This window comes from Mustela putorius, unplaced genomic scaffold (genome assembly GCF_011764305.1).
Source record: "Mustela putorius furo isolate JIRA1106 unplaced genomic scaffold, ASM1176430v1.1 tig00000281_pilon_pilon_pilon, whole genome shotgun sequence".
NCBI classification, from domain to species: Eukaryota; Metazoa; Chordata; class Mammalia; order Carnivora; family Mustelidae; genus Mustela; species Mustela putorius.
In genome coordinates, this window is record NW_025421343.1 from 28309334 (window position 1) to 28328021 (window position 18688).

General features: G+C 47.7%; 1 protein-coding gene across 2 annotated transcripts in view; it reads left to right on the forward strand.

Annotated features, from left to right (window-relative positions):
* LCLAT1 (lysocardiolipin acyltransferase 1) overlaps positions 1-7846 on the forward strand; it is a 187014-nt gene extending 179168 nt beyond the window's left edge. For both annotated transcript variants that reach the window (XM_004777892.3, XM_004777893.3), the window contains exon 6: positions 3896-7846. In XM_004777892.3, the coding sequence (XP_004777949.1) occupies positions 3896-4398 (503 nt within the window). In that variant the 3' untranslated portion in view covers positions 4399-7846. The remainder of the gene's footprint in view (positions 1-3895) is intronic.
* The last annotated feature ends 10842 nt before the right edge of the window (positions 7847-18688 follow it).

Here is an 18688-nt window from a genome sequence, read left to right on the forward strand (position 1 = left end):
ACTGGGTTTCCATGAGCTTCCAGTAACTGAGGACAGGATGGCAGAGGAGAACCCAAACAAGCACACAGAACATATGTCCTGAGCAGGTCAGGGGGCAAGACCACTCTGGGCCTGGATACTTGAAGAAAGCTCTTCTTAGAATGCAGTCTCCTTGACTCTGGAGATAGACTTTGAAGAGAGTGGAGAGAAAAAATTTCAGGGAAACAGGCTGTATATTTGAGACAAAGAGAATATTGTTGGCAATTTTGTGAAATAGCAATTTGAGTGGTTGTCTTGTGTAGAAGGCATGAGGTCCCTCATTGACATCATGGGGGCTCAGGCTAATAATACCCTGGACGGTAGCATAGAGAGGGAATGTGAGTACAGTCCCCACACTGTGCTGGCACTGGCGGGCTCACAGGAGCTAAAGTCAGAGGGACAGGTTAGAACCCAAAAATGCTGGTAGTACAATTCAGTAAGCTATGTTAGCAGCCAACATTTATTGAGTACTTACTACATCTCAGACCCTATTTTACGTGTTTTTATGTGTATTTTCTCATTTAATGTCCCAACACCTTTGTGAGGTAGTTTATAGATACAGGAACCAAGCAAGTGACAGAGACCAGTCAGTCAGTAAGAGGCAGGACCTAGGATTTTTTTTTCTTTTAAGATTTTATTTTTTTGACAGAGATCACAAGTAGGCAGAGAGAGAGAAGGAAGCAGACTCCCTGCCGAGCATAGAGCCTCGATCCCAGGACACATGACCTAAGCTGAAGGCAGATACTTTAACCCACTGAGCCACCCAGGTGCCCCAGGACCTAGGATTTGAATTTGGACATTCTGCTTCCACAGCCCTCCATGCTCCACACAGCAGTGTTTCTGGAATTTTTCACTTAGGAACATTTCTGTAAGTGGTATGGACATGGTCTCAAACATTGCCATTTATAGCCTCAACAGACATGTGTTTGCACATAGACCCTTCCTTATGGGTTGTCCAGAAGAAAGTAGAAAGTGAAAGTTTAGTTAGTTACTAGTATAGCTCTAGCCTTTTTTTTTTTTTTTTAAAGATTCTGTTCATTTATTTGACAGAGTGGGATCACAAGTAGGCAGAGAGTCAGGCAGAGAGAGAGAGGAGGAAGCAGGCTTCCTGCCAAGCAGAGAGCCTGATGCAGGACTCGATTCCAGGACCCTGAGCTCATGACCTGAGCCGAAGGCAGCGGCTTAACCCACTGAGCCACCCAGGTGCCCCAGCTCTACCCTTTTTGATAGCAGTTGGTGAGCACTGAGCAGCACCTATGGAAGAAGGCTAGCTCACACGAGCAGCTGCTGAGGTGACCAAGGAGGAGGGTGATGAAAGCTGCCTGAGGAAGGGCTTGATCCCAGGCTGTGGACCAGTCTGATGAGAACAGTCCTTTCAGAGGGGTCTGTGCAGAACATGAAGCGAAAATGTTGCTTGCAGGAGAGTTTTACAAGTAAGTGGAACGAGCACTCAGTTCTAAGAGGTAAAGAGGCATGACAAGTGACAGGAAGTGACATTTCCTCCGCTGTGAAACAAAGTGGATTCCCTGCTGGAATCAAAGAGGTCTAGCCTTGCCTTTCTTCAAGACCTTTAGATCTACCTTCACCACGGCCGTCCCTCACGGACCTTTCATCCACTTCCACTCTCATATACAATGCTCAGCTTCCCAATGAGACTGCCCCTTCAATTCTGAATCTTAGCCTTGTTGACACAGGTATTTTCATTTCTCAGACTACAGTCCTTGCCAAGGGCTGATTATATTTGTAAGATAGTTATGAAACCAAATTGAAACTTGGACTGAAGTAAATCACAGAGTAAAGGAGACAGACAGTGGATATTTACAGAAGACTTAAAGAACATTAAAAAAGGAACACAACCCACCTAACCAAAGAGGCAGAGGATCTGTACTCTGAAAACGGTAGAACACTCATGAAAGAAATTGAGGAAGACACAAAGAAATGGAAAAATATTTCATGCTCATGGATTGGAAAAACAAATATTGTGAAAATGTCTATGCTACTCAGAGCAATCTACACATTTGATGTAATCACTATCAAAATACCATCAACCTTTTTCATAGAGCAAGAACAAATAGTCCTAAAATTTGCATGGAACCAGAAAAGCCAAAGGAACGTTGAAAAAGAAAACCAAAGCTGGTGGCATCACAATTCTGGGCTTCAAGCTCTATGCCAAAGCTGTAATCATCAGGACAGCATGGTACTGGTACAAAAACAGACAGATAGATCAGTGGGACTGAAAAGAGTCTCCAGAAATGGACCCTTAACTCTATGGTCAACTAATCTTCGACAAAGCAGGAAAGAATGTCCGATGGAAAAAAAGACAGTCTCTTCAACAAATGGTGTTGGGAAAATTGGACAGCCACATGCAGAACAATGAAACCAGACCCTTTCCTTACACCACACACCAAAATAAACCCAAAGTGGGTGAAAGACCTAAATGTGAGACAGAAATCCATCAGAATCGTAGGGAAAAACACAGGCAGCAATCTCTGTGACAACTTCAACCACAGCAACCTCTTAGTAGACACATCTTCAAAGACAAGGAAAACAAAAGCAAAAATGAACTATTGGGACTTCATCAAGATAAAAAGCTTTTGTACAGCAAAGGAAATAGTCGACAAAACTAAGAGACAACCAACAGAATGAGAGAAGATATTTGCAAATGTCTTATCAGATAAAAGGTTAACATTCAAAATCTTTAAAGAACTTACCAAACTCAACACCCAAAACCAAAAAATATCCAGCAAGAAATAGGCAGAAGGCATGAACAGACATTTCTCCAAAGAAGACATACAAATGACCACCAGACACATTAAAAAAAAAAAAATGTTCAACATCACTCAGCATCAGGGAAATACAAATCAAAACCACAATGAGATGCCACCTCACGCCAGTCGGAATAGCTAAAATTAACTAAGGAAACAACAGACATTGGCGAGGATGCAGAGAAAGGGGAACCCTCTTGTGCTTTTGGTGGATATGCAAACTGTTACAGTTACTCTGGAAAACAGTTTGGAGGTTCCCCAGAAAGTTAAAAATAGAACTACCCTGCGCCCCAGCAGATGCACTACTAGGGACTTATCTAAAGGATGCATAGTGATTCGAAGAAGCACATATACTCCAGTGTTTATAGCAGCAGTGTCCACAGCAGCCAAACTATGGAATGAACCCAGATGCCCATCGACAGATGAATGGATAAAGAAGATGTGGTATATACATACAATGAAATATTACTCTGCCATCAAAAAGAACGAAATCTTGCCTTTTGCAACAACGTGGCTGGAACTAGAGGGTGTTATGCTAAGTGAAATAAGTCAGAGAAAGACCAATATCATATGATTCTGTTAATATATGGAATGAAGAATGGGAGAGAAAAAATAGAAACAGAGAGGGAGGCGAACCATAAGAGACTCTTGACTCTAGGGAACATACTGAGGGTTGCTGGCAGGGAGGAGGGTGATGGGCATTAAGGAGGGCACTTGGTGGAAAGAGCACCGGGTGTTGCATGCGACTGACAAATCTAAACTCTACCTCTGAAACCATGTTGATGAAAGTGAATGTAAATGAAAAAAAATTATTTCTATCTCAAACCTGTTTACTGTTTACAGGTTACTGTCTCCATGAGTGAAGATAATTTCTTTCTGAAGGTCTTTGTGGTGATTAGCAGCAAATAAAAAAACTAAAAATGACTGGTAAATCTGACCCAAAAGTCTAGGACCACCGGTCTGTATAGCCCTTGCTTGTTCACCGTGGCTCACTCTGTTGTGTGTTGTGATTTTTTCCCCTGGTTTTGGTTCTGCCTTGTCGTTTGAATCCGCCTTACTGCCCCGCATTGATCGTTACTCAGTCTGTATTTTTTATCTTTTCCAAAACCTAGGTAAGAACCTCGACGCGGTCCACGACATCACGGTGGCGTACCCTCACAACATTCCTCAGACCGAGAAGCATCTCGTCCTCGGGGACTTCCCCAAGGAGATTCACTTCCATGTGCACCGCTACCCGGTAGATGCCCTCCCCGTGTCCAGGGAGGACCTGCAGCTCTGGTGCCACCGGCGCTGGGAGGAAAAGGAAGAGAGGCTTCGTGCCTTCTATCAAGGGCAGAAGAATTTTCAGTTTACGGGACAGACTGTAATTCCACCTTGCAAGTCTGAGCTCAGGGTCCTTGTGCTCAAATTGCTCTCCATACTTTACTGGACCCTGTTCAGCCCTGCAATGTGCCTCCTCATATATCTGTACAGTCCTGTTCGGTGGTATTTTATCATCACCATGGTTCTCTTTGTGCTGCTAGAGAGACTATTTGGCGGACTGGAGATGGTTGAACTTGCATGTTACCGGTTTTTCCACAAACAGCCACATTTAAATGTAAAGAAACAGGAGTGAGATCATAAGGTTCACAGTGTTAATGACCAAGGGGATATTTTGGAAATGTGTCAAGCCTTTCTACACAGAGATGCGTTTTTGCATGACTATGTCAAATATTTCTACTACCATCCTTATTTGTTAAAGATACTTTGCACTTAGTTTTGAGGGAAAATGTTGCTACACACTTTTTTTTTTTTAACTCTCTGAATGTAATTTCAATACACCTAGCAGGGAGCGATTGCTATAAAATAACTTGGGCCAGAGTGTCCCTAGAGCAGCCACGAGGCTGTTAAGAGACAAGGGACACACAAGATTTTCCTACAGGCCCAGTCGTATTTCCTAACAAATTCCAGAGACAAGAGGCAGATGCGGGGCTCAGAACAAGGGCTGGCACTTGACACTGGAGGTGAGAGCCCTTCCTCTGGGTTCCCTCCCCCAGCACTGTCCCCCCGGCTCATTTCTGTGCCAGTCAAACCACTGCATCCTTTCCTAAGGCCAGAAAACAGAAACCCCACATCCTTCAACCAACCATCCATTTTGCTGGGAAGCCCTTCATTATTCATAAAACCTTGACATTTAGCCTCGCACTTACCTAGACATCAGAAGACCGCCTGTGCCCTTTCTTCCCATGGATAGTAAGACCTGGACATTTCTCAGGGAGCAACCACAGGCTCTCCGCTTGGAAACCTTAGTTTGGATTTGTACAGATAGGAACGAAGACCGTTCAGTTGTTCCGTTCTTCTTACTCCTGCGTGCTCCGAGCTGGTTTCCTTGACGCTCATCGGCAGGGGTAGCTTTTTCTGCGTGACATCGAGTCACTTACCTTTCTAAAGGAATGCATGGAAGGGTCTGTCACTGGGGTCAGAAACTCTTGAAGTTGTGTCTGTTGAAATAGTTCTTTAAACCAGCCCCAGAAAGAAAGGATACTGTATTTTCTGTACGTGCACGGGTATCTGGCATCTGCAGCCCGGGCGGTCAGGGCTCAGCCTCAGTTCCTCCCTCGCAGCCCTGATGGATTTTTGATAACAGGAAAATGAAGCCCTTTTTAAGGATAATGAGGGCTCTCGCTCTCATTTTTTAGTCCCAAGCTGCCTGTTTGAGTACTACAATTTAAATCCACTTTTGACCAGTCGTTTGCCTAAATACTGCTGGCGCTTGGAGTCCATGGGAATTCCAGCAAACCAACAGCACCAGTCTCCTGAGGCAGAAGGGATGCGTGGTCCCTGTCTCCACCCTGCTGGGGCTGGCCCGACTGTTTTTGTCATAGGATAGGGACGCTGGTCAGAGCAGCAGCAAACGTGAGGCGGTGAGAAACCGAGCTGCTCGCAGACCTGCCGGCTTTCCTCCTGCCTCCCACGGGCCTCAAACGCTACTGCTTTAGGTACCCTTTTGGCACGCATGCCTTCTCCTTAACCACAGCCCGTGTTGGCTCAGCAGAGACTTGTACCCAACAATGGAAACATGCAAGCACTTTGTGAGCCGAACTTACCGAGAAGAAGGGCCGGGTTGCTTGCAGAACACCGCTGACATCACTTTTACTGCAGGGGGACCGAGGAGTGCATGCACGCACCAGCCTATATTTAACCACACCCCCCAGGCCCTTTTCCTTCCTGCCTGGAGCGGCTAATTACTTACTGTGCACATCTGCTCCAGACCCAGCTGTTTAATCCCGTGGTTTTTAAGGTGTTTTTCTTTTTTAACCTTTTTTTTTTTTTTTTTTTTTTTTTTTTGGCTCTAATAAAAGAGGTTTCTAATTTAGTTTTCTCTTAGACCTCCTCTTGATTATATTTGGAAACACAGTTTTACAGTTAGCCCTGCATTTGTCCTGGGCAAGAGAAGAGCTTGTCTTCTGCCCCACGCATGTTTGTACCGTAGCCCACCCAGCAGCGCGCCCTCCAGCTCCCCGGCTCCTTGTTGGTGGTGTAACCTTTAGAGGATGGAGTGAAACCTGGACAAGAGGAAAGCTCTTTCCTTTCCTCTTTAAGAAAATGTTTTCTTTGGATCATAAAAGACCTGTTTAAGATAATGCAAACTTTGTTTTACTACCCAAAATTCATACGCACCCAAACTGGGGAGTACAGACATCGTGCCTGCTCTCTGAATCAGAAACGAGAACTTCAAAGAGAAAGAAGTTGCTTCTTTCTGTTTTGTTTTCTGGTTTTGTTTTTTGGGGTCTTGTGTTTTCGCAGTAAGGCTTCTTATAAAGTTGTAATTCTTTGTTCCTACATGTTTGGCTTTTTTAAGAGAAAGAATTTAAAGAAATAGTGAATGATTTGGAACTTAGAGCTTTGTAAATTGGTTAAAAAATGTCAAGTAAAAATTAATTTAACTTCAGTGTTGTGATCGGCCTCAGGAAGGAGCCCTCCGCCCCTTCCCACCTCATCACTCTGGACTCAGTCTAGCCGCCCTCTTCCCACTGAAAGCTCTTTCCGTCCTTTGAAGATCAACTTAGTAGTGGGCTATGAAACGTTTACAGTACTGTCTGTCCAACTGTTCGCTCTTTACCATTCTGAACGTTTTAAACAAAGCAAATGTGCTTTGTATGGAACATGAACCATTATACTTAAAATAGTAAACTATGAGGAAGGGTGCTGAAGAGGTCCCAGGTTTTACCACCAGAAAGCTCTGATAAGAGGCCAAAGTCACTATACAAACCAGTAGACGAATGTGGTAAAAGACCAGAAGAAAATATTAAAACAGCCCATAATTTCAAACTCCTGGTAAAACCCTTCCTTGTTTGTAACACTAACACACAGATTAGGGAGAAATACCAGCTTCCGCTTGTGTCACTTTAACATTAGTTACTTCTCAGCACCACACTGGGAGCTGGACTTTGGTGGCCAGAAATCTGCGAATTCTGCAGAAGGGGTGACATGCCCATTGCACCCGGCCTGCAGGCTCTCGGCCTGACTGCGATGCCCCTGTGCACTTTTGTAATAGAGACTCTAATGGAGGGAGCCTGTTGGTATTAAATTGTTTACATTTCTTTATATAAATAACGTGCTTTCAGTGCCTTAGTTTTAGGTCCCGTTCTTTTTCTTGTTCTGAGAATTCTACAATGTGTTTCTTAGGTAATAGTCTCTTTTTGCTACTCACTGGGAGGAAAATAGTTTGTAAACACTGGTCACTGTGGTAAACACTATTTTGTTGGGGACATCTGGAGAGGAGAGCTTGATGCTGAGGTAGCCTTTGCCTTAGAGCTATTATTTATGATGTAGCAAACAAACACGGTGTTGTCACGCAATGAGCTTCAGATTGGAGATGGCCCAGAAGTTGTCTCGTACCAACCTTAAGCTTTTATTTCAGAAGAGAATCTTGGTTTGGGTAATTTATTTTTTAAAAGATTATGTACAAAACAAGTTTTAAAAATAACTCACAGAATGGCCTTAGTTTTCAATGTCCACTAGTATGTTTACGAGTTGTGTTACCTGTAATTTACATCCAGAATAAAGTGGAATGAATCAGATCAAGTTTGCCCATGTATCCTGTTTCTGGTTCTGCCGGAATGACTGAGTACTACTGTGTTTTCCCACCTTGTTCCAGCCTTACGGTATGTAGCATCAAGGAAGAGCTCATCAGTTAGGAATCTCTCACAGATGTTTAAAAAAAAAAAAAAAAAAGACAAATGCCCCCACAAAAAGGGAATACACTGCTTCCTGAACTGGAAAAGTCAGGTCCACAGTTGAATTCAGGACTCAGTGAATTCATCAGAACTTGGTTTTCTTCCATTTCTGTCAATTAAACCCTGAGGGCAATTTGGTCTCACACGTGTGGGGTTGTAATGCCCAATACCAGCACCACCAGCTGCAAGAGGTAAATGGGACTGTGCATCCCCCATCACTGTCAGGGAGTATGTAACCGTGAAAGCAAATCTTGTAACAAAGCTTGACAAATGCATGAAAATGTGCTTAGCAAACCCACACACATGCACTTGAAAGTCATGGAACTGAAGGGTAGCAGAATATGCCTCTCCAAAATATGACTAGTTAAGCACGTGCCACCCCAAATAGGCCACTTTGGTATATTGATGGCTTTGAACTGTAGGCACTTGAAAAGCAGCAGTTGGAGGGAAAGGCTTTCTGTGAACTGTCCTCATCTGCCTGATGACCAGTTCTCCAAAAAGACTCACTGGTCATATTATGCTGAGCAAAATAAACCAATCAGAGAAAGACAATTAGCATACGATCTCACTGATATGTGGAATTTAAGAAACAAAGCAGAGGATCATAGTGGGAGAAGAGAAAAAACAAGGCGAAACCAGAGAGGGAGACAAAGCATAAGAGACTCTTAATCATAGTAAACAAACTGAGGGGTTCCTGGAGGGGAGAGAGGTGGAGGGCTGGGGTAACTGGGTGATGGACAGTAAGGAGGGCATGTGATTTAAGGAGCACTGGGTGTTACAGAAGACTGATGAATCACAGACCTGTACCTCTGAAACCAGTAATACATTATATTTTAATTAATTGACTTCAAATTTTTAAAAAATTAAAAAAAAAAAAAAAAGAAAGAAAAGGACTCAGTGGCCATAAATCCCTTCCCTGGGAGTTGAATCAACCAGCAAGGATAGACTCCTGTCATAGGAGAGAGGACAAAAATGACCACCACCCCCAGATAAAGGTGCTCACAAAGCATTATGCTTCCCAGCCATTCTTCCAAGGGCCAGTTCATCTTTCCTCGAAGTCATTTACTCTCCCCTAAGAGTCCTCCCACCGCCTCCACCTTCCCAGAGAAGGTGTTCTCTAGTCCTGAATTCCGAGCCACCTCTGGAAGTTACTCATTTTTCCTTGGCTGTATCTCTACGTATACGTGGCAGATATATGTTAATACATTTCTGATTGTCTTCCTCTTGTTAATCTTTTATTACCAGAATCTCAACCAAGAACTCAGAAGAGTAGAGGGAAATTATCTTTCCTCCCCTGCAGAACCTATCCCATGCTCCCCACTCTGTCTTCAGAATCTACAAGCACTTTGCTAGAAAGATTCACTCTGGGGGGAGCCCACAATGTCATTTTCTGGAAAAGGGGCACATAAGGCCTGAGGCACCCAGGCCATGAGGGCTGGCTTCAAAAACCAGACCAAGAGGCTGGTGGAAATTCTTTTTTCTTTTTCTTTTTCTTTTCTTTTTTTTTTTTTTTTTAATGTGGGTTGTTGGCCGCCTCCTGGAGCAGGGATGGAATTTGGTCCCTGGTCCCCAGGACCTGTGTCGAGAAGGGACAGATTTGAAGAGGACTGTTACAGAGAATAGGATGAAATGATGCTGGACGGTGGGATGTGCACCTCAACTGTGAAAGCTCCCACATAGTTTCCAGACAGGGCTCCAAGCCCTGCCCTGTGGGACCCTTCTCCATCAACCCTAGGGGGTATTTGGGAACCCTGTGTTCTCCATAGCGGTGCATAGACCATCTCATCAACAGCGGGTCCAACTGAATTCTCCAGTCACTACTTCCACTCAGAGTATCCAGACGCAAGCAAGACAGTGTTGACGTTTTCCTTCCATCAAGATCCGCTGAAGTATCCGCCTGCAGCTCTGCCATCCCTCTGTCTCCCTGCTCTGCCCCTCACCTGCAGTGACTCACCCCTCCCACACCTGCCTCCATGCATGCCCTTCCTTCCTGGTGCATTAGATCGGGCAAGTCTGGGGACCTGCTACCCACTCTCCCTGTTCCAAGTTCTCCTCACGTCCCCCTCAGAGCACCCAAGCCCGTTTGACCACAGAACCTGCTCCTCACAGCCCCCAGTGGCTTCCAGCAGAATGCCAAACAGCCTCTCCCAATTCCTCCCAACCCAGCCAGCAGGTCCTCAGGTGTCAACCTTTTCACAAGAATGAACCAGGTTGCCCACATGTCACGGGCGCCTCACCCCCTCCCAGCTTTGCACAGAGCCCTCTCATGGGAGAGGGGCTTCTGTCCCCAGCCCACGACTAGTCAGATCCCACTTCTCTGCAGTGTTCCCCAATCAGTCTAGCTTGACATGTCCTCCCGCCACAGAGACATTTCTCAGCAACTCACGCTTGACTACATTACAGCCTATCTTATGTTACGTTATTTTTCAGCCTGATCACCTCAGCAGGAGTGTAAGCTTCTGGAAAGCCAAGATAAGGATGCTTCACATTTCTCTTATCCCAAACAGCTTTAGCCCATCACCTTAACCATTCTTCTTGCACAATAAATTCTGACTGGTGATTCCTCGGAAGTCATTCCGAAAGGATCCTGTTCTAAACTAAAGCTGGGTGCACAAATTTACAAACTTAAAATAACAACAAAAAAATTGAAATGCAAACCTGTCCACCTCCTTTTTTTTTTTTTTTTTTTTTTAGCAAGAGTCAAATCATTTTGATTGAGGATATGATTTACCAAAATAGCTTAGCATGTTAACTCTTCCAAGGAGAAACTTATAACATCATCAGGAAGATGTTCAGTTGCTCTTATCTTCTTCCAACTACACCTGTGGAGGAAACTTTCCCAATGTCTAACATAATGATCACACACTTACCCTTGTCCCACAATCCCACTTTGAGAAATTGATCCCCAAAATACTGGCCAAGAGGAATGGTAAGATGCACGCACAAAACTCTTCATGGCGGCTCCCTTGTAAGAATAAAATACTGGAAACAACCTAGATGCCCACAGTAGGGAATGACTGAGTCGAATGCGATGACATGACTGAGTTCTTAGGAGCTATAGGACACCATGATGAACATCAACAGACACTGGCAGGGGACTTTGCTCTAGAACGGTATGTTAAGTGAAAAAAGAAAGGTAGAGATCAATGCATACAGTTATGCTGATTTTAATCGAAGAAGGTGAGGCCACACAGATACATACACGTATGCTGACATTAAAAACAAGTTACTAAATAATTTTAAAATATAAATCATGGAAGTAAAATGGCAATGTACAGGAGAGCAGGAACACGATGCATAGGACTACGGTAGACCCTAGACTTCTTCGACTAAATCTTATTTTATACGGTATGCTTGACTTGGGAACCAAGTTGATGTCTTACATAATTATAAAATTAAATAAAAAAATAAGAAAGCAATTTCTAGAAGTCAAAAGGAACATGAAGCAAATGAATATAGCATATTGAGTTTGTGGATTCATTTTGCAGAGAGGAATTAGTTCAGGTAATAGGGTATATCCTTAATGGCATATATCTGAAGGACAAAAAGAATTATAAAAAAAAATCTCAGATTGTTTTTGTTGTCGTATTGGTAGTAATGATACCTATTTCCTGAAGTTATTGCATTTATTGTAAAATAAATCGTACAAATAATTATGATGTTGTTAGGAACCAAGGTTTTCATTGTAAAAGAAAAAACATATATAAATATAAAAATTTTAGGGGTGTCTGGGTGGCTCAGGTCATGATCTCAGGATCCTGGGATCAAGCCTCAAACTGGGCTCTCTGCCCAGCAGGGAGTCGGCTTCCTCCTCTCTCTCTCTCTCTCTCTCTCTGCCTGCCTCTCTGCCTACTTGTGATCTCTGTCTGTCAAATAAATAAATAAAGTCTTTTTTAAAAATTTTAAATTGAACTAAAATCCCCATCATTGTCAATTTGAACTGAAAATAGGAATGAGTTAATGATGAATGGATCAGCAGAGCCCCGAGAGGATGGTCATCGATCTCGTGATGGGTGCATGAGTGCATGAGGGTACATCATTCTGGTCTCTCTAAATTATGTCCACTTTGAATAATAGGCTATTAAAAGAAATGGCTGCTAGACAAGCCACCTCAAGAAATCCATCCATGTCTCAGCTCCCCTGACTGGCTGGAGGAAGGCAGCACGAGTCATGCAGGGGCCCGATGTAGTACAAGCCTCTTCACAGCAGTGGGGTTCTCAGCAGATCCCCTACTCTAAGGGTCAGGGCTGGTCCCAGGGCAAGTTGCTGCCCCTCAGCCTGTCCTGGGCTTTCCAGCAAAACGCCAGGTAGACACGAGATGAACGTGCACTAGTATACCTGCTCTTCTGCCTCAAGATGTCCACCTGATAACGTTCCCTGGAAATCCCCCTGCAGGGGCCTCCCAGGCACCCCTGCTCCCTGGGGCATGCCGGTGCACAGACAGTGCTCCCTCTGGTGGGGTCCCCAGGCATAGCCTCTGCCTCTGCCACCAGGGATCTCCAACCAGATTACCTGGATGGTCCCTGCAGCTTTAATACCTGTAGCTGGGCCCCGCCCCCGAAACGGGATTTAATCAGGTGTGCAGACTGAAAATTAGGAGATGCCAAAGCTCCCCAGGTGCCTGAAATGAGCGCATCCGCCTTCTTCGAGCTCAGACTGTTCAGCTTGCGTCCACCCTCGAGGCCCCAGTGCCCTCCTCCAAACAATGAGCATTTGGTCTTAGATGTTCCGGAAATCTGGGATGATTTATGAGGTGATTTAATTCAGTCAATATTTATTAACTACTTACTGGATGTAGAGCCCAGGCTTAGGACTGGGGAGGGAGCCAAGATAAATAAGCTTTCTTCTTTGCCTTCCTGACCACATGCAGGTTTGCTTTCTTTCCTTTCCCAAAACCACTGTTTATGAAGCACCGCCTTCCAGGTGTGAAGCCAACCAGATAAAAATGAAGAGGGTAAATAAGAGAAGGCATCCCTATCCCAGGCCTGGCCCTGTCCCTGGTGCCAGAGTTTGGGCACAGACAGGACCAGAGGCTCCCTGAGCACAGCCGGCCAACGGAAAGCTCCAGCGCGGTGAGCGCTCCGTCCACCTCCTGGGGCTAAGGAGCGGATTCCCACGGCAGCCGGTGGTTCCATTTCCAGAAACTGGGGTGAAATGACAGCCACGGCCCACACTGGGAATTCTCCATCCTGCTAGAAAAAGAGCCCATCTCCTCTCTGTCTCTGCACTCTGGGACATAGCCATCGGTGGCCGGCCCTTGCCGGGAAATCCGCAGCAGACTCGGTTCCAGGGAGCGGGTCCAGGGAGGGGGCCGAGGACGGGGCCGGACTGCTCAGAGGGTGTGAGTGCACAGTGACAGCTGCGTGGCTGGGCCTGCAGCCAGATGCCGGCACACATGGGGCTTGGAGGAAGACTGAGGTCATTCTGAGAAGGAGAGTGGGCGAACACAGAGCCCGCGCTCCTCTGCCTGCCTCCGGCTTCGGAGATGACTTCATTTGTTCTGAGGCTACACGGGACTGGAGGACCAGCTGCCTTGGAGAGCCAGCCCTGGATTCTTCTCAGGGACTGTCACCAAGGAGGGCAAGTCAGCTCTGGGTCCCTCTGAGGAAGTGGTTAGGGCAGTAACAGGCAGAGACAGGTGTGGCTTTGTAGGCGTACGCCCAGGGAATCTGCAGGGCCTCCTGGTCTCGGGAGGGTCCCAAACTTGGTTTGCTGCTCTGCTGTCACCATCTGGAAGCTCTTCATAGTTTTCTGAACAAGGGGCCTCACATTTTCCGTTTGCACTGGGCCCTGTGAATGCTGCAGCCAGTCCTTGCTGGAGGCCATAAGCAAACCCAGGAAAATCCGAATCATGGTCCTTGGGCCTGGCTGCACATAGAAAGCACCAGATGCATTTTTTTTTTTTAAAGATTTTTATTTATTTATTTGACAGAAAGAGATCACAAGTAGGCAGAGAGGCAGGCAGAGAGAGAGGAGGAAACAGGCTCCCTGCCAAGCAGAGAACCCAATGCGGGGCTCGATCCCAGGAACCTGGGATCATGACCTGAGCCAAAGGCAGAGGCTTTAACTCACTGAGCCACCCAGGCGCCCCCAATGCTTTTTAAAAAACTACAGGCAGCCAGTCCTCTCCAGCATGGGCCTGGCATGGGCATCAGTGCTGGGTTAAGCTTCCCTGGGTGGTTTTCATGCACAGCCAGGAGACCCAGAAGGCCTGCTCTCCCAGGCCTGAGGCCCTGCAGAAAGTCCCAGCTGAGACGTGAGCGCCTTCCCTCACGGAGGGTCTCTGCAGCCCTGCTGCTCTGAGAACCTCACCCCTTCCGTCTCCCTGGACACCACATGTGCCTGAAGGCAGGGGCTGGATCTCTGCACCAACACACACCCGGTGCTCCAACACCACTTCCTCCCCAAATCCACTAAGAACCCCCGTGTGGTCTACACTGGGATCACTGCCTCTTGAAAACTTGGGGCTAAGACACCACATGCTCCCCAGTGCCCGATGCTTCCACCTGCTAGAGGACGGGCGATAAAGGAGGACTCGCTCTGGCTTCTAGCCGGATGTCTCCGTTCTCCCGGTGGTCCAGCCACAACGCAAGAATTCCATCTGCATCACAAAGACTAACTCGTTAGCAGGTATTTTAGTTATCTACTATTTTTCATAAACATAAAATTGTCCTTTACTTTTGAAATCTCCATCATTTTCACAACATGTAAGGTGTGCTGCCCTTTGCTTGTGGGTGTTCTGGTAAGCTGTGGAAGTCACAGAGAAGGGCCCTTGTCGCTGACACCGTGGTGAGGCAGGGGATGAGAGAGCGCTTTGATAACCCACCAGTCCTTAGAGAATTTGACGGTGGTAGAGGGTAGGCCTTTTTTTTTTTTTTTCCTTAATGTTATATCCCATGGGACTGGAATATTCTAGAAAAGTAGAAAACCATTTCTAGAATACTCTCAAACACCATTTTGGTTCTGGGGCCTCTTTATACTCAAAAATTACTGATAAGCCCAAAGTCCTTTGTATGAGCTCTATCAATAGTTACTGTGACAGATACTTAAGATGTTTCCGTATTCATTCGTTAACGCGATAAACCCATATAGTGCATTTCTTATGACAGATAGCTATAGTTTCCAAAACAGAAATTAATGAGAAGTGCAGTGTTGTTTTATTGTTCGAATTTTTTTGTTTTGTTTTGTTCAAATCTCTTTCATGCCCGGCCTCACAGAAGACTGACCCATCTGCGGCTGTAGTCAGCTTGTTGAATAGCCCCTGTCGTGTAGTCTCTGGGAAGCCCTGTGGCACACTTGCGTGTGTGGGCAAGAGGGGGAGCGAGAGAGGTGAAGAGCATCTTAGAGCTGCTCCGAGATGGCACCCAACCGGGTGGGGGAGCGGGGAGGGCCGACAGGGAGTAACTGCTGTGACCCCATGGACTCTCTGAAAGGACAGATGGGGTCCCTGGCTATAAGCACCATCGTCCAGAACGTCTGATAGCTCTGGCATGGGATTTGGCTGCCAGGGAGGAGTGGGGAAATCCAGGCCTGTGGTCCCCAGGGCCCCCCGACTCAACGGCTTAACTCTGAGCAAGTGCTCTCCCTGCTCGGAGCCGTAGCTTCCTCCTCGGTGGATGAGGTCGCCCTCCATCAGCGGGTCTCAACCCAGGCGGCACGGTAGGACCGCCTGGAGAGCAGCGAGAACATCGGAAAGCCAGGTCCCACCCCCAAGCAATGACACCAGGACGTCTGCCACACGCTCCCATGTGGCAGGTGAAAGCACAGTGGGGGCCAACCCTCGGAGCGCCCAGACATCAAAGCCTGAGCGATTCGAGCAACAGAGAAACCGAGAGGAAAGGGTGATAACCCGCAGAGTCAAGTTACACCCTCAAGTTCATCTTGGGATAAAGAAATAATCGAACGCGTGCATAGGAGAGCAGGCATTGCGTCCTTACGGTAGCATTCCAATGAGTAAATGTGGAAGAAATGTTGGGAAGAACAAATCACCATCTGGCAAACGCTATAGTCATTGCTACAGGTAAGGCTCCCTGATGGGTATCAGTGCGTAGAACGTCCATGATGAGAAACAGACAATCTGTAGATCCTCACGGTCTCTCCCCATACGACAGTAATTACAGAGGGAAAGTGGTGGCTTTGTAGCAGACACCTTAGCCAGGGGACTTAGGTTCCCATCACCCGGCCTGAGACGGACTGATCTCATGCGCCCCCCCCCGCCCCCCCCCGAGAAAAGTACCGTCTCGTGTTTGCCTCAAATGCACAACCTTAGTCTAATCACGAGCAAACTGGAGACAGCCTCGGGGTCAGAGACATTTTTACGAACTCACTGGCCACTGTCAAGGTCACAAGAGACAAGATCGCAAAAGTGGCTACAGACTGGGGAACTAGAGAGAACGGAACGCAAGGTGGGATCGTGACTCAGATCCCGGCCGATTCCGAATGTGTTCTGTGAACCTGTTCATGACTTCGCAGCCGAGTCCGGTTCTTGAGTTTGAGTTGGATGACTGCGCTCTGGTGTTGGGAGAGGGTAAGTAGAGGGGATGCTGCAGGAGGCGTGGTTCTTTCTGTGGTTCCTGCCACCTTCCCCAGATAGCCACGAGGCCTATCCATTTGTGCCCTTTGGTCTTGACGCAGACATGCTGAGGCTGGAGATGTCCTTGGGTTTTCACTGTGGGAGAATGCCCTTCAACCAGGCCAGGAGCGCCCCATTCGCTTTTCAGGACACAACCCCGCAATCTTCCCACTGCGACGGGGAAAGAAAATAGCGAGGGTGGGAGAGGCGGGGCCAGTGCATCCTCTTCCTTGACCAGAAGAAAACAAGGTCAAGGGTTAGTAGTCTGGGGTATGGCCTGCACCTGTCCAAATGGGGTGTTATCAGGAGGAACAAAGGACCGCTCCTCCCACCGCTCCTCCCACCGCTCCTCCCACCGCTCCTCCCACCGCTCCTCCTGCTCAGGACCCAGGGCCAGAACCGGGCCCAGTCGGTGACTGAGGCCAACAGCACCCTTCTCCAGCCACAAGCAGAGGTCGGAAGTTTCCAGAGTCTAAGCACTCAGAGGGCATGGCATATAGGCCTAGTGTACACCCCACATTGTCCTGTGAGAGATGCATGACCGCTGTAATGATGAGAAGGAACCAGAATCCGTCAAAGAATTCTACAGAAACTGCGGAAAAACCATCACCCCTTCTCACCTGTTCTTTGATTGGATTCTCACGGCATTCCTCAGTGGAGGAAGGCCAGGCCATGGGCATTACCTCCGTTTCCCAGAGGTGGGACCCAAGCTGCCCTTCAGTATTTTGCTTCAGGCCACACGGTGAGGAGGCGGTCCCAGGTCTGCTTTCTCTAGGGAACTGCTAAACCTCTGTGCTGTTGTCTCTCTTTCCAAAACCTGTTGTTGCCGCTTGTGAGGAAGTTCTTGTGTTAAATGGCGCTGTGCTTGGAACGGCGAGACTGAGTTTCGGCCCTGCAGGAGCTCGGTCATACTGGGCCTGGCCCGTCATCCCATTGGTGCTCGTGTCCTCGTGATGTGTGTCGAGTCTGAGACTCCAAGTGCTTTGCAAACCTCCAACTCTCAGGCCCGCTGCTTGTTGGCGTCTGTGTGTGGAGAGCAGCAAGGGTTCACACTTCATGGCTTGTTAGGATCAGACTCCGGTACCGAGAACAGCGACATTTATGGAGCGCCTGCTGTCTACTTGCTGGTCTCGCTGCAATTCCACGAGACGACGTTTGGGTGTTTGCTCTGTAACGAACCTCCCCAGCCCTAGACATGACACGTATATCTTCTCTCCTGACTCCGTGGGTTGCCTAGGCATTTCTTCGGCCTCACATGGTGTTCACGGGGGCTCGGTCGCATGGCTGGCAGGTGGTGCGTGCCGCTGGCTGCTGGCTGGGAGCCCGGGGGGATGGTTGTTGGTCAGGATCTTGACTCTCTTTCACATGGGCCTCTCTGCACACCTGCCTACACTTGCTCCTGGCACGGTGGTTGGGTACTAAGGAGAATGTTCCAGGGGGACGAGCTCAGCAGACCTCCATCTGCACCACCCCGGGGGCAGTCCCTTTGGACAGAGCTCCTCACGGAGCCGCCCCGGAGTCAGCCTGGAAGGGGATGTCCCCAGGGGCAAAGAAAGCACAGCTCCCCAGATGATCTCCCACAGCCTCAGTTACCTGTGCTGTGCTGGCTTTCCAGTGTAGGTGCCATTGCCAGGGGAGGATGGGAGTTCAGATGGGCTAAGTGAGTTGGCCAAGGTCCCTGAGTGACTCGCTGGGGTTGGAAGCCTTGGCCCCTGGTTGAGCCCTCCTGCCTGGACTGGTGGGGTGTGGACAGTGCTGCTTCCTGAAGCTTCCATTCGGTGGCTGTGTCCCCTTTCCTCACCTCCCCCCAGCACCCTCTCTCCTGTTGGCTCTGAACTGCTCCCCAGAACCACTATCTACCCCCACCCCCTGCCGCCGCACAGGTTGCTCAGCCGCCCTTCCCTCTCTAGCATCCTCCTCAGCTTCCTTCCTGCTCCCCTGTTGCTCCTGGAACAGTAAGGCCGCCCTCCTTGGGGCTGACTCGAGATGTTTCCAGAGGCCCCTGGTGGCAGCAGGGTTCAGGGTCAGCCAAGAGGCAGTCTTGGCAGCAATCAGGCCATGCGGAGGTCACACTGCGGCCCATGCGGGGTCCCGGCCTGGGAGGGGGCCCGGGG